General features: G+C 43.1%; 1 protein-coding gene across 2 annotated transcripts; it reads left to right on the top strand.

The window, feature by feature from the left end:
* The first annotated feature begins 623 nt into the window (after nt 1-623).
* Nucleotides 624-16,001, top strand: swi5 (SWI5 homologous recombination repair protein). Of its 2 annotated transcripts, none has more exons than XM_060848802.1 (5): nt 624-770; nt 7,529-7,577; nt 9,182-9,294; nt 12,688-12,782; nt 14,943-16,001. In XM_060848802.1, exons 1-5 carry the CDS (start codon nt 634-636, stop codon nt 15,005-15,007), a joined length of 459 nt encoding a protein of 152 aa, XP_060704785.1. In that variant the 5' UTR covers nt 624-633; the 3' UTR covers nt 15,008-16,001. The 2 variants fall into 2 exon arrangements, with proteins under 2 accessions (XP_060704785.1, XP_060704786.1); XM_060848803.1 differs by lacking the exon at nt 624-770 and adding an exon at nt 794-844.
* Nucleotides 16,002-16,578: the final 577 nt, after the last annotated feature.

The following is a 16,578-nucleotide window of genomic DNA, read 5'->3' as shown; positions in this document are numbered from 1 at the left end:
ATAATACATTTACAATTAATATTGGGCCATAGGGTTTTAACAATGCAAATGAGCCTCCCCCTGCCTTAACAAATCTGTCTCATTTGAAATATGTTCCACCATTTTTTAATGTTCCATATCCATTTTATTCACTTTTAAATACTTTTATGAAGGAGACAAAATTAAATTGACAACTTTCCACCAATAGTGGATAGAGAACCTCTGGATCATGGAATAATAATGAGAGATATAGTTAGAGTAATTGTCTTTCACCTCGGAATGGGGGATTTCGAGACAAGGGGGTCAATTTTAAAAGTGAGAGAAGAGAAATTTTAAAAAGACTTGAGAGGCATTTTTTTTACACAATGGGTGGTTCACGTGTGGAATGAACTTTCTGAGGAAGTAGTGGATGTGGGTACAATTGCAACATTTAAAAGTCATTTAGATAGGTACATGAATAGGGAAGGTTTGGAGTGATAAGAGCCAGGAGGATTTATGTTTGGGTGCGTGTGTGTAAATGTGAATATCTGGAGGGAGGGGGGTGAGTAAATTTGAATCCAAGTCATTCAAGGAAAATGAAACACCAAAAGTAGCAAATCTGAGGGTGCGGGGATTGGCTGTTTGTAGCCACGTGTGCGGAAGCTGTGTGTGCCGATGGCTGCGGAGAGGGAGCGGGTAGGTGCGGGAATGTGTTCCCCTCAGTCCGGGCTCCCAACACCGGAGCAGCCCCTCTGTACCCGGACCCCCAGCAGCAGAGAAGGCGGAGGGACGTCGGGTCGCTCCTTCAGGAGGTCTGTCAGCCCCTGGGCTTGGAAGAGAGAGTGTGGGGAGGGGGAAGGTTGATGGTGAAGATAGATTGCAATCAGTTAAGTAATTTGAGAATTTATGATGTAAAATTGCTAATTCATTGATTCGTGACGTTAAATCTAATGAGGTATTTTTGATTGCCAACTAAAATAAGTCAATATTTCAGTGTGGACAAAAAATGCGCATTTTGCAACGGGAATATCAGGTGGTTTGTTCTCCCCCTCACACTTACTACCTAACATGCTCTGTGTGTGTGTGTTTTTCTTGCAATTTAATTCTTTTCAGGTTCCGAACATTGGATCACGCCACCATAGCAAGTTGCAAAATATCATCATGATCAGTCAGTCACAGTCACAGAGTCAGACAGCACAGAAACAGACCCTTCAGTCCAACTAGGCCATGCTGAGTATGTTCTCAAACTAAAGTCGTCCCACCTACCAGTGTTTGGCCCATAACTCTTTGAACCTGTCCTACTCATGTACTTATTTGTCTTTTAAACATTGTAATTGTATATATGTAATCCCCAAAATCTAATAGTTAAGGTATTACTATAAAAGCAGATTCCTTGTAGAGCAAGTGATGTATTAATCAGTTATTTTGTAAAGCTTTGGATGCTGTTAGTAGGAAATATGCTGATTGTTGAAAGAGCTATGATGAATGAAGTTGAGCATTTTAAGTCCAGCCAGTGAGGGACAGTGATCAAACAAGGTGAATGATGTATTGCAGAAAGACACAGGAGTGAATCAAAGTCATGATGAAACTGCACTGAATTCTAGCCAGGTTAGAATTTCTGTTTCACCTCAGTTAAGACAGGAAAGGCATTTTAGAACTGGAACCTGTGCAAGGAAGAATCATCAACATGATCTCTAGTATTGGATGTTTGTTGGAAGGGAACACTGGGAAAATTCAAGTTCTGTGTCCCTGAAAGGAGTTATGTGAGAGAAAACCTTGTAGAATTGGGTGGGTGATTTGCTTTATTATTGTCACGTACTGAGATATAGGGAAATGTGTTGTTTTGCATCCTAACTAGACAAATCTTACCTTGCTTGAGTACATCAGGGTAATTGAACCAAATGCAGAATGTAAAGTTACAGCTACAGAGAAAGATCAATTATAATGTATGAGAGGTCAGTTTATAAGTCTGCTAACAGTGGAAAAGAAACGGTTCTTTAATCTTTTAGTACGTGTCTTCAAACTTTTGTATCTTCTGACTGACAGTACGGTGGCTCAGTGGTTAGCATTGCTATCTCACAGCGCCAGGCCCCCGACTCAATTCCAGCCTTAGGCGACTGTCTGTGTGGAGTTTGCACATTCTCCCCACGTCTGCATGGATTTCCTCCCACGATCCAACGATGAAAGTTAAGTGAATTGGCCATACAAAATTGCCCATAGTGTTCAGGGATGTGCAGGTTACATGCACTAGTCAGGGGGAAAGGTAGAGTAATATGATAGGGGAATAGGTCTGGATGGGATACTCTTTGGAGGGTCATTGTGGACTTGTTGGGCCAAAATGGCCTGTTTCCACACTGTAGAGATTCTATAAAGAGAATATAACCGGGGTGGGAGTAGTCTTTGATTTTGTTGGCTGCTTTCCCGGGGCAATGGCTGCTGTCCTGGGGCAATGATTGAATGGTGGAGTGGACTCGATGGGCCGAACGGCCTTACTTCCACTCCTATGTCTTATGGTCTAATGGAAGTGGTGACAGAGCCAATGGATGGAAGATTGGTCTTTGTGATGGACTGGGCTGCATTCATAATTCTCTGTTACTTCTGGCAGTCTTGGGCAGAGCAGTTGCCATGCCAAGCTGTAATGCATCTGGATAGAATGCTTTCTATTTTGCATCTATAAAACTAGGTAAGCGTCATTGTGGAAATTTCTGAGGAAGTAGATGAGTTGGTGTGCATTCTTGACTGTAGCATCGACGTGGATGGACCCAGATGAATTGTTGGTGATATTTACTCCCAGGAACCTGAAGCTCTCGACCACCTCCACCTCAGCACCATTGATACAGACAGGGATGTGTCCTCCATCTGCGTCCTCGAGTCAGTGACAGGCTCCTTAATTTTGCTGACATTGAAGCAGAGATAGTTGTCTTTACACCATGCCCCTAAGCTGTCTAACTCTTTCCTCTACTGTGTCTTGTTGTTTCAGATGTGATCCATTACAGTGGTGTCATCAGCAAATTTGTAAATGGAGTTAAAGCTGGATGTGGCCACACAGTTGAGAGTGTGAAAGGAGTACAGTAAGGGACTGAGTTTGCAGCCTTGCTGGGCCCCAGTGTTGAGAATTATTACGGAGGAGGTTTTGTCACCTATCCTTACTTACTGTGGTCAGCAGGTCAGGAAATCAAGGATCCAGTTGAAGAAGGGGATCCGAGTCCTAGGCCTTGGAGTTTGGAGATGAATTTGATTCAAATTATGGTGTTGAAAGTAGAGCTGAAGTCAATAAGCAGGAGTCTGATATCCTTGTTATCCAGATGTTCCAGGGATGAGTTTAGATTAGATTACTTACAGTGTGGAAACAGGCCCTTCGGCCCAACAAGTCCACACCGACCTGCAACCCACCCATACCCCCACATTTACCCCTTACCTAACACTACGGGCAATTTAGCATGGCCAATTCACCTGACCCGCACATCTTTGGACTGTGGGAGGAAACCGGAGCAAACCCACACAGAGAACATGCAAACTGCACACAGACAGTCGCCTGAGTCGGGAATTGAACCCGGGTCTCAGGCGCTGTGAGGCAGCAGTGCTAACCACTGTGCCACCGTGCCGAGTTTATGGCCAAGGAGATTGTGTCTGCTTTGGACCTACTGTAATGGCAGGCACATTGTAGCAGATCAAGACAATCTGGAAGGCTGGCGATGATGTGTGCCATTATTAACCTTCTTGAAGCACTTCATAATATCGGTTGTCAGAGGCACTGGGCAGTTGGATAAGTCCATGAGTAGGAAATGTTTGTAGGGATATGGTCCAGGAACAGGCAGGTGGAACTGGTATAATCATTAAGGCAGGTGGCCTAAGTTTTCTCTGGCACCTGGATGATAGTGGTGGGAGTGCAGTGGTTGTGTCCTACCTCTAAGCCAGGAGGCCAGGTTCCACCTGCTCCAGATGTCATATAATCATAGAGCTGTACAGCATGGAAACAGACCTTTCGGTCTCCCTTGTCCATGCCAACTAGATATCCCAACCTCCTGGCCCATATCCCTTCAAACCCTTCCTATTCATAAACCAGATGCCTTTCAAATGCTGCAATTGTACCAGCCTCCTCCATTTCCCCTGGCAGCCCAATTCACCCGCGCACCACCCTCTACGTGAACAAATTGCCGCTAAGGTGTCTTTTATATCTTTGCCCTCTCACCCTAAACCTATGCCCTCTAGTTCTGGACTCCCCTACCCAAGAGAAAAGACCTTGTCTATTTACCCGATCCATGACCCTCGTGATTTTGTAAACCACTGTGTGGTCACCCATCAGTGTCCGATGCTCAAGGGAAAACAGCCCTAGCATATTCGACCTCTCCCCATAGCTCAAATCCTCCATCCTTGTAAATCTTTTCTGAACCGTTTCAAGTTTCACAACATGCTTCCGATAGGAAGGAGATCAGAATTGCATGCAATATTCCAAAAGTGGCCTAACCAACGTCCTGTGAAGCCGCAACATGACCTCCCAACTCCTGTACTCAATTCTCTGACCAATAAAAGAAAGCATACCAAATGCCTTCTTCACTATCCTATCTACCTGTGACTCCACTTTCAAGGAACTATGAATCAGCAACTTTCCCTAGGACCTTACCATTAAGTGTATAAATCCTGCCCTGATTTGCTTTCCCAAAATGCAGCACCTCTCATTTATCTAAACTAAACTCCATCTGCCACTTCTCAATTCATTGGCCCATCTGATCAAGATCCCATTGTACTCTGAGGTAATGTCCTTCACTGTCCATGACACCTCCAATTTTGGTGTCATTTGCAAACTTGCTGACAATACCTCTTATGCTTACATCCAAATCATTCATATAAATGATGAAAAGTAGTGGATCCAGTAATGCTCCTTGTGGCACTCCAATGGTCACAGGCCTCCAGTCTGAAAAACAACCCTCCACCACCACCCTCTGTCTTCTACCTTTGAGCCAGTTCTGTTTCCAAATGGCTAGTTCTCCCTGTATTCCATGAGATCTAACCTGGGGAATCTTGTCAAATGCCTTACTGAAATCCTTATAGATTACATCTACTGCTTTGCCCTCATCAATCCCTTCGTTACTTCTTCAAAAAACTCAATCAAGTTTGTGAGACATGATTTCCCATGCACAGAGCCATGTTAACTAACCCTAAGCAGTCCCTGTCTTTCTAAATATATGTGCATCCTGTCCCTCAGGACTCCCTCCGACAACTTGCCCACCACCGACGTCAGTGTGCATTAATACCTCTGAACAGGTCAATCAAAAGATACTTAGAATTGTGTGGGATAACAAACTTGATCGAGATTTCCATGCTATGGAAATAGTAACGTGGAAAATCTAGATTAAACTAAATTGAGCGAATAAAACAAGTTGCCTCAGATTCAAACAAGAAGAATGTAAATTTAAGACTCGGAACAAAAATTGCTCCTTTTCACACAGAATAACCAGCATGTGGGATGGACGCCTGTACAGATTGGAAAGTAGGTACAAACTCTAGAGTAATTTAAGACTGTACATGAAGCTGCATTAGACAGACTATAGCTGTTGCTAGAAGGTAAATATCACATAACACCAGGTTATAGTCCAACAGGTTTATTCTGAAGTACAAGACTGCTACTCCTTCAACAGGTAGCTAGTGCGAAAAAGATGCATAATCTTCTTGGCGATCCTCTCCACTTTAAACTGGTATTTGGTGGTGTCGTTGATAGCATTGATGTGAAGGAGCCAGTGTTGAACTGGGGTGGACTAAGTGAAAAATCACACCCTGCAAGGTTATAGTCCAACAGGTTTATTTGAAGCACTAGCTTTCGGAGTCCTGCTCCTTCGTCAAAAGACAGAAACAAATAGCAAAAGATCATCGTGTCATACAACAGCTGAGACATATTGAACAAACCTAGATTGCTGTTAAGTATTAATTGTATGACACTAAGATCGTTTGCTATAATCTTTGTCTCCTATGATCCTGCTCCACAGCTACCTCTGAAAGCTAGTGCTACCAAATAAACCTGTTTGAATATAACCTGGTGTTGTGTGACTTTTAACTTTGTCCAACCCGGTCCAACACCAGCACCTCCACATTGTGGCAAGAAGGAATAAGATGAGCAGGATGACTCCATTCATCCTAAATTATCCTGTTACCTGCAGCAGCGAATAGAGTTATTAGAAAGACCATCAAAAAGCTTTGGAATTAAATTATTAAGGGCTGATATTTCCTGGCTGTATCTATTATAGTAAATAGTGTAGAAACTGCAAATCCTGAGCATCTACAATCTCTAAATTATTTCAGTAATAGAAGGGAGAACAAACCATCAAAGGAGTTGTGTTGAGGTTGTGCCGGATATTGGTGAGGCCCCTTCTGGAGTACTGTGTCCATTTCTGGTCAGCCACTTATAGGAGGGATTAGATTAGATTAGATTACTTACAGTGTGGAAACAGGCCCTTCGGCCCAATAAGTCCACACTGACCCGCCGAAGCGCAACCCACCCATATCCCTACATTAACCCCTTGCCTAACACTACGGGCAATTTAGCATGGCCAATTTACCTGGCCCGCACATCTTTGGACTGTAGGAGGAAACTGAAGCACCCGGAAGAAACCCACGCAGACATGGGGAGAACGTGAAAACTCCACACAGTCAGTCGCTTGAGGTGGGAATTGAACCCGGGTCTCTGGCGCTGTGAGGCAGCAGTGCTAACCACTGTGCCACCATGCCGCCCACTAATATTAATATTAGTGGGCGGCACAGATATTATTAAGCTGGAGAGGGTTTAGAAGAGATTTACCAGGACGTTGCGAGGTATGGAAGGTTTCTGTTATAAAAAAAGGCTGAGAGTTTTTCCACTGGTGCATAGGAAGTTGAGAGGCGACTTGATAAAGTTTGTAAAATAACGATGGGTATAGATAGAGTTACTGGTAGGTGTCCCTCCACTAGGATGGGGGATTTCAAGACGAGGGTGCACACTTTTAAGGTGAGAGGAGAGAAATTTAAAGACATGAGAGTCAAATGTTTCACACAGGATGGTTTGCATGTGGAATAAACTTCCTGGGAAAGTGATGGACGTGTGTACAACTGCAGTATTTAAAAGACCTTAAGATAAGCACATGAGTAGGAAACATTTGGAAGGCTATGGGCCAGGAGCGGGCAGGTGGGACTAGTTTAGTTTAGGATTACGTTCAGAATGAACTGGCTGGGCCAAAGGGTCTGTTTGAATGCAATAGATTATATGACTCTATGACAAATCAGGAAGTTATTCTTACGAAGCAAGTGATGATCAGGTATGAATGGGTATCCAAGTCGGATACTATGGGCTGCAGCCTTTAATCTTCTGAGGAGGAGTTGGAAATTTGGTGCATGGAAGTCTTTGGGAATAGATGAGCCTTCCAAACGTACATTCACTTTTGAAAGTGTAGAGAGTTGTTAGAGGTGGACAGTAAATGCTGGACTAGCAAACAAAGTCCTCATCCCATGAAGTAATAAATAGAAAAAGTGTGCTTGATGGACAAAGTTCATATATTTAGCCAGGCTTCTCCCCTCTCAAGTCTTGCCTTTATATTCACAGGACCCCACTTGGACCATCCAGAAAATTAAACGCAAGCTTTAAATCACCGGTAAGACATTTTAAACATGCCCTGTATTGGGGTTTTTTGTTTAAGCAATGGGGATGTGCCAATGATTGCCACCATGCAGGGCTGGCCTTATGGATGATAATGGATGGACTTGATGCAAATTGGGTGGAGCTGTCTCACCTAGGAGGGGAGGATGCAGTGAGCAATAGGGTAAAGATTGCTATGTCTGTAATGTAATCTGTAAGTCAATACTGCGTTTTTTTTTAGAAAGCGTTAAGATACTGTTAACATGCAGTGAGTATTATATAGTATTATAAATTAAATGGGAAATTTGTTATTAATAATCTGTTTGTTTGTAAAGGGATCTTTTAACCAAGTGAGAATCTGTTTAATTTCTAACTACCATCTGCAAGGCAGAAATCAGCGATGTGATAGTATATTTCCTGACTGCCCCAATGGGTGCCGTTCCATTGACACTCCTGGCTCGACAGCATCTAGGACAAAGCAGCCCGTTTCATTGAATCCCTCCAGTGCAGATAGATGCCATTCAGCCCATCGAGCCTGCACTGACCCTCTGAAGGATATCCCACCCAAATGCTGGGAGAATATGCACATTCCACAGGCAGACTTCTAAGGCTGGAATCGAACCCATGTCCCCAGCACAGTGAGGCAGCAGTGATCACTGCTGAGCCACCCACTTGGTTGGCACCCCAATCCAACACCTTCAACGTTTCACTCCTTTCACAACTAGTGCGCAGTGGCAACAGTTTGTGTCATCTGCAAAATGCTGAGCAGTGACTTGCCAAATATCATTTGACAGCAGCTTTCAGGTCTGCCAGCTCAGACAAAGGTACCATGGGAACGCCATCACCTCAAAGTGCCCCTCCAAACTACTTCTCATCCTGACTTGAAACATATTGCAGTTCCTTCACTGTCACTGAATCAACGTGCTGTGGGTGTACCTACACCCTAACATGAAGCATTTTAAGAAGGCAGCTCTCCAACGGCACCTTGAGAGCTTTTAGGGATGGGCAATCCATTCTGGCCTAGCTAGTAACATTCAAGTTCCGTGAATAAATCTTTTTGTTTTAGAAATAGCAGCTGAAAATGTGTTGCTGGAAAAGCACAGCAGGTCAGGCAGCATCCAAGGAACAGGAAATTCGACGTTTCGGGCATAAGCCCTTCATCAGGAATGAGGAAAGTGTGTCCAGCAGGCTAAGATAAGAGGTAGGGAGGAGGGACTTGGGGGGAGGGGCGATGGAGATGTGATAGGTGGAAGGAGGTCAAGGTGAGGGTGATAGGCCGGAGTGGGGTGGGGGCGGAGAGGTCAGGAAGAAGATTGCAGGTTAGGAAGGCGGTGCTGAGTTCGAAGGATTTGAAACTCCTTTTAGAAATGGCAGGCAGTTTCAGGAAGCACAGTTCTCCAGACATCATTTTCAGTCTGTATCACTGAAGCATAACCTCTCCAGTTATATTCAGTTCCCCTCTGAATAATCAGTAATGTTCCATGAGCTTTCTTAATTGTACGTCAAACTTACCTTTTGCGATTCCTGCTCTAGGGCATCCAAATCCCCCTGTACCTGAGCTTTGTAATCTCTCGCCATTGAGATAGTGTGCTTATATACTCACACTGACTCCTCCTTCAGCTAAAGACCTCCCTGGACCCTGAGCTTGACTCTGCTGGTCTTCAACTTCAAGTGGAAAATCTCAGGAAGAAATGTGATGATCTTGATCGTCAGATTGCAGAACTACTCTCAGAGTAAGTGGGTTATTTGCATTTATTGCAAACGGGTTTGGCATCGAATCAATTGAATCCTTAATAAATTCATATTCCACCTGCAAATTATGTGAAGGATTGCCATTAATAATTAAACGTACATTTGTATTTTATGATATATTGTACATCACTGACATATCTCTTTTAGAGTTGGAATCAGGGCAGTGAATGTGACCTGCTTGGACTGACATGTGATCTGTGAAAAGTTTTATTTGTTTTACTTCAGGGAGTGAGGACACTGTCCAGTGCAGGTCTGATCCCTGCAGACCAGAATGTTTTCATGTTGTCTGAAAGTAGGCAGCTTTACTCTGGATCTTAACACTAGTGGTTCTTGGAGAAAGTGAGGAGTGTCGATGCTGGAGATCAGAGTTGAGAGTGTGGCACTGGAAAGGCACAGCAGGTCTGACAGCATCCGAGGAGCAGGAGAATCAAAGCCCGAAATGTCAATTCTACTTCTTGCTGATGCTGCCTGACATGCTGTGCTTATCCAGCACCACACTCTCGACGCTAGTAGTTATTGGGAAGGGGTGAATCAGCCAGTGTTCCGCTCCTGAATGAATCTTTGCCTGATTATAGACATTGGATGGGGGCAGGTTCAGGTGGGAATATAATACCCTTCGCAGTCTTACAGTCTGAGATTGACAGCTTTGGCTCCTGTGTGATCGAATGGATATTTGGGCAGATTAGCTCAAGGTGATGAACTGAATGTGGAATTGTACTTGAATGTGAATCTGCGTGAGGAATATTTTGAAAATGAGTTTCAAATTGCCACCAGCTGCTCACTCTCTGGTGTCTGAGTCAGAAGTTCAGTTCCTGCTCCAGGATTTGTGCATGGAGTCTAGGCTGCGAAAGTTAGAATTAAGGGGCAGGTGTCTCAAATGGAAGTCTTGTCCTAGATTAGTTTGATGTGGTGTTGATTATCAGCATAACACTGAGATCAATAGCTGATTTGTTTTGGGTGTTTTGTGATTATTACATGTTACACTCGTGTTCTGAGCAAATTTCCTTCCACAAAGATTGACGAGGGCAAGGCGGTAGACATTGTTTACGTGCCCTTCAGTAAAGACTTTAACAAGATTCCGCATGGTAGACGAATCACGTGAGATTCAGGGGGAACTTGCCAAGTGGATCAAAATTGGTTTGACAGTAGGTGACAAAGGCTGGTAGTGGAGGGTAGTGTTTTGCTCTGTGACCAATGGTGTTCTAGAGGGATCCGTAATAGGTCCACATTTGTTTGTCATTTGTGTAAATGATTTGGTTGAGAATATAGAAAGCATGGTTAGTAAGTTTGTGGATGACACCAAAATTGGTGGCATAGTGGACAATGAAGAAGGTTGTCGAGATCTTTTTGTACTCTTAGTTCAGGTGTCTCAAGGAACTGAGGAATGGCAGATGGAGCTTAATTTGGATAAATGTGAGGTATTGCATTTGGGGAAAACAAAGGTAGAACTTGTACAATTATCATTAGTGTCCTGGTTAGTGTTGTAGAGCAGAGAGACCTAGGGGCTCAGGTACATAATTCTTTGAAATCTGTGTTGCAGGTAAACAGGGTGGTTGAAAAGGCATTTACCATGCATGTCTTCATTGCTCAGATCTTTGAATATAGGAGTTGGGGTGTTACATTGAGGTTGTACAGGACATTGGTGAGGCCTCTTCTGGATTACAGTGTCCAGTTCTGGTTGTCCTGCCATCGGGAAGACATTATGAAATTGGAGAAGGTTCAGAAAAGGTTTACCAAGATGTTGCCATGAATGGAGGGGTTGAGTTATACAAACTAGGCTGGCTAGGCTGGGACTGTTTTCACTGAAGGTGTATAAAATCATGAAGAACATAGATCAAGTGAAGAGCAAAGTTCTTTTCCCTAAGGCGGGGGAATTCAGAATTGGGCTTATTTTTAATGTGAGAGGAGAAATGTTTAAAAAGGACATGAGGGCATAGTGGTTCATGTGCGGAATGAACTGCCAGAGGCAATGGCAGAATCAGGTAGTTACAACATTTAAAAGACATTTAGACAGGTACATTGATAGGAGAGGTTTGGAGGGATATGGGCCAAATGCAGAACTAGTTTAGTTTGGGAGCATGATCGGTGTGGACTAGTTGGACTAAAGGGTCTGTTTCCATGCTGTCTGACTCTGACACAAGCAACACCACTTCAAACAGATTGGAAGCTTATCCATCCCAGTCTCTCTGTGGCTACATCTGCAAAGTGTTCCCTTTTAAGTAAGTGCATTTTTTAAGTTATTAAAATGTACTTTTCCATACTGAGTTTAGAATAGTTTAAAATCCCTACAGTGCAGAAACAGGCTCTTTGGCCCAATAAGCCCTCACCGACCCTCCAAAGGGTAACCCACCCAGATCCATTCGTCGATATTTACCCTTGACTAATACATCTAATCTACACATTCCTGAACATTATGGCCACCTAACCTGCACATCTTTGGACTGTGGGAGGAAACTGGAGCACCCAGAGGAAACCTGTGCAGACATGGGGAGAATGTGCAAACTCCACACACACGCAGTCGCCCGACGTTGAAATCGGGCCTGGGCCCCTCGCGCTGTGAGGCATTAGTGCTAACCACTGAGCCACCTTGCCGAATTTTATTGAGGTATGGTGGAAAATCGGGGATTGCTAACCAACGACTTTGTAAACTATTGCTCTCGAGGTCCGCAATCAAATCCATGCACACAAATATACCTGACAAGTCAAGTCCATACTGTTGTCCTTTGCAGTGTATTTAATGTTAATTAATGTTTGTAATTACTATTTGTCATAAAATCTTTGTTTACCATAAATGACTTTTCCTTTATTGTACCATTTAAAATTACTGTGACCATCATTCATGTATACAAGTGACTGAATGTTACTAATAATTATTAGATTAACTTCATAGTTAATGTCATAAATTCTGCATCCATGCTGTATCTTAAAGGTGTCCATTGACATCCAACCCAGGCTGGAGACATGGCTACAGCTGATGAATTGGGGTATGATGTTCTCAAAATAGGCATTGCCTGAAAATAGAGTCAAATCAGACTCAGTATCAAGTTTCAAAAGCAAATTTAACACTACATTTGCAGGGTGATAGGGAAAGAAAAGGGGTGTTGTCTGACTAACTGGATACCTCTTTCAAAGAGCTATCACATGCAGATGGACTGAATGTTCTTTCTGTACTTTCAGATTCTATGTTTCTATTCCTCCTGATGTCCTGTTCACCTAGTGAGTTAAAGGGGACCGATCATGAACTGTTTAGTTACAAACCTCTTAGCATAACAGTGTTTATTAAATACATTGTGTGTTACAGAGGAGAACAATCCTACGTCAGTGCTTGCAAAGGGTTGAGTAAGTAGATTAATTCTGCTGTTCTCTTCCTATAGAGGGTACACTCTGAAAGAGCTGGACCAGCACATTGATCAGCTCCATGAGTATAATGACATCAAGGACGTGGGCCAGTTGCTGTTGGGAAAACTGGGTAAGAACATCTTAACTATGACTAAAAGGAAAAGACTTGCATTTTTATAGCACTTCTAATGTCCCCAGGTCCTTCCAAAGTGGACCACAGCCAATCAGATGTCATCCAGTGCCAAAATAACATTGTTATTCTAGTCATGATTTGGAGATGCCGGTGTTGGACTGGGGTGTACAAAGTTAAAAATCACACAACACCAGGTTATAGTCCAACAGGCTTAATTAAAGCACTGGCTTTCAGAGCACTGCTCCTTGTGTGATTTGTTACTTTATTCCAGTGTTGTTTATGAGCTATTTTCAAGACTGACTCACTTTCAGGAGTTTGTTTTTCATTCTCTTAGTCATTTATTCAATGATCTAGTCACAGTGACAATATTTTCAATATTTATGTTGAATATTTTCTTCTTTAGAAAGATAAGATATTGCTTAAATTAAGTATTATGAATTCTGTTAACTTAGAATCTATAAGTAAGGTATTCCAGACTCATAAAACAATGAACTGTGGATGCTGGAGATCTGAAACAAGCAAAACCAGAAATTGCTAGAGAAAGTCAGCAGGTCTGGCAGCATTTGTGGAGAGAGAAAGTAATGTTTCGAGTCATTCTGAAGACTAGTCACTGGACTCGAAATGTTAACTCTGTTTTCTCTTTGCAAGATTTTCCAGTTAGTTTATGACAAAATTTTCTGTATTCATTTTCCAATTTGAGATCACACATAGAGTGAGTAAGTTTTCTTTCTACAGTGAGTTAAAGGTTTCAGGTGAATTCATTCACTGTCCTCATGTCTGAGTGAGCGTTCGGTCCAACGGGCTGAAAATTGACACTTCTGTCCCTGCAGCTCTGCCTGAATGGGAATGCAGTTGGAATAGCCGCCTAGGTTTTGAGCTCAGTGCAATTTGCTGAGTTTAAGAAACCACTGAGATGGAAGATCCAATTCTAATGGTTCGCCTGCACATAATGACTTTGACAGTGAATCTCACTTGAAAAGGCCTCAGTATTGCCTGATGTGGGAAAATGGAAGAATGTCATACAGCTGCTGATGAGGATCACAGTGCTTTGTTGAGAGTTACAGGAGCGATCAATGCACCTAATCTAATCATGATTCCCTCAACAAACTTCATTCCCTTGTCCACAACTCTCACCTTCTCCGTGGGCACTCCCTGAGACTGGGTCAGACTGTTTGGGACGTTGGCATCCAACATGACCTTTGGGTGAGTTTTCAGCCATGGATCTGCTGCATTCCCAAGCCTACCCCTTCTGACTCCATAAGATTGGAGTTGCCAGCATTAATTCATATGATGCTGTGAACTCTTCATTTGTGCCTTTCTTACCTTTAGACCTGACTATTGCAATGCAACTCCATTCTCCCAGCTTCTACCTTCCACGAGCTTACACTCACCCAGAACTCTGCTGTCAACCTCCTAACTTGTACCAAGGACCAATCCTCCATAATTCTCTTTTTACAGGACAAAAGGTTCAATTCCGTCTTCGGGCAAGCATGCAAACTCCACACAGATATTCTCCCTGTGTCCGTGTGGATTTCCTCTGGGTGCTGCGGTTTCCTCAGTTTCAATGGTCTAAAGATGTGCATGTCAGGTGGATTGGCTATGAGTAAGGCGGGGGGTTGTGGAATACTCTTCCTGCTTCCATACTGTAGGGATTCAATGGTTCTCTAACATCTTTAGCCTGATAGCCCTCTGAGGGCTGATTTCTAGTGTAAGTGCCAATTTTTAATTCCTTCACTATTTGTGGCTGTGCCTAAGCCTCTGTTTCTTTACCTGTCTTATCTCCTTTAGTACACTGTGTAATGTCTACTCTATTATTTATTTAGGTACTCCGACATCAAACATTGTTAGGCAATGCTGGGATATTTTATTATTTTATACATTCTGTGTAATTGCAGGATGTATGTAGTTGAGGCAGGAGTCTATAAAGTTTATAATAAGAATGATCCTACTTACCAGAACTTCCAGAATAAGCACTTTCAAGGAGAACCTCTAAAGAAAAGTGGCACGTGCTACTTTTTAAATGTAAATACTGTACAAGCAATGAAAGTGAGTTAACACCATAATAACATTGGCAGAGGTGTTACAGTGGATGAGACTTTCTCTTCAATATGCCTGAACATCAACACTGTAATAACAGCTTTCTGTGATTCATTGCAGCAGTCATCAGAGGGGTGACCACCAGAGAGCTGTACAGTGAGTTTGGACTGGATTTGGAAGACTAGACTACAAGAGGAGGAGGATGTGGATTGTTATCTGTCATAATTTGGGTCTTCACATTGATTGCACCAACAAAGAAGACAGAGAGGATTATGATCCATGAGCAAAAGCCACTGGAATACCTGGTGTTGAAGTCAGGTGCGATGTCAGATGGTGCAACCCAGCTTCAAAACCCAATAGATTTCAAGTATTGCTGATGGATGTTCTGGTAGTTGAGTCTATGGACTTGTTACAACACCTCCAGTGTTTCTCGTCATTGTTCAGCTCTGATATCCCAAGCCTCTTTATTTGTGTTTTGCTGTATAAGGTATTCCTTGTTGAGTAATTAGGGAGAATCCCCTCTCTGTTCATTTCCACGGAGTCCCAGCTGTTCTGAGCAGGAAGGATTGGCATTAGATTTCAGCCAGTTTACTGAGAAATTACCTCCAGTTTGACCACCTGCAGATTCTCCAGTGAATCCTCAGCCCAATGTTTGAGAAACAGGTGAAAAGTCAGAAATATGATTCATACTTAAAGGTTTTCATATCAACCTCCTGCCAACAGAGGTGATGGTTTCTGTTTTCCTGGTGTGTGGACAGTGAATGTCAGAAGGTTGTTCCATTATTCGGGCAGCTCAGTTGAGTCCAGTTTTGACCAGACTCTGAACAGGTCACTCCTGCAGCAGGTGGACTGTGATCAGGAGCAGTCACCCTGCTCAGTTACCTTCTACACACACACACACACACACACACACACACACACACACACACACACACACACACACACACACACACACACACACACCCCCCAGGATGGAGACTGACTGACTGATCTCCCCAACAACCATCACTTGTCCTCTGTGTTGGAGTTACTGATTCATTATTGTTAAAGAAATCTTCATCAGAGGTTTAATCTTTAAGAGGTCATCAGGACTACACTGTGCCAATTTCTGGGACTTTATTTTGTTGTTTGTTGGTCAGTTTTGATCCTCTACATTTAATAAAAAGAATTTGTTCAGTGTCTTGATTCATAGTTGATTTATGATCATTAATTTCTCCTTCCCAGTGTGTTATCAAGCTGCCAGTTTGCTCCCACAATCTAAAGATTAGGTTAGATTACTTACAGTGTGGAAACAGGCCCTTCGGCCCAACTAGTTCACACTGAGCCGCCGAAGCGAAACCCACCCATACCCCTACATTTACCCCTTACCTAACACTATGGGCAATTTTGCATGGCCAATTCACCTAACCTGCACATCTTTGGACTGTGGGAGCAAACCCACACAGACACAGGGAGAATGTGCAAACTCCACACAGTCAGTCGCCTGAGTCAGGAATTGAACCTGGGTCTCTGGCACTGTGAGGCAGCAGTGCTAACCACCGTGCCATCCCTTTAAGGAAAAAAGCAAAAATAAAGATGTGTAGGTTAGGTGAATTGACCATGTTAAATTGCCCATTGTGTTGGGTGCATTAGTTGAGGATAAAAGTTGGGGAATGGCTCTGGGTGGGTTACTCTTCGGAGATTCGGTGGACTTGTTGGGCTGAAGGGCCTGTTTCCACACTGTAGGGAGTCTAATCTAATCTAATCTAATCAAAAA

This window comes from Hemiscyllium ocellatum, chromosome 32 (assembly GCF_020745735.1).
Source record: "Hemiscyllium ocellatum isolate sHemOce1 chromosome 32, sHemOce1.pat.X.cur, whole genome shotgun sequence".
In the NCBI taxonomy this organism is placed as follows: domain Eukaryota; kingdom Metazoa; phylum Chordata; class Chondrichthyes; order Orectolobiformes; family Hemiscylliidae; genus Hemiscyllium; species Hemiscyllium ocellatum.
This window is presented reverse-complemented; position numbering and strand designations above follow the sequence as displayed.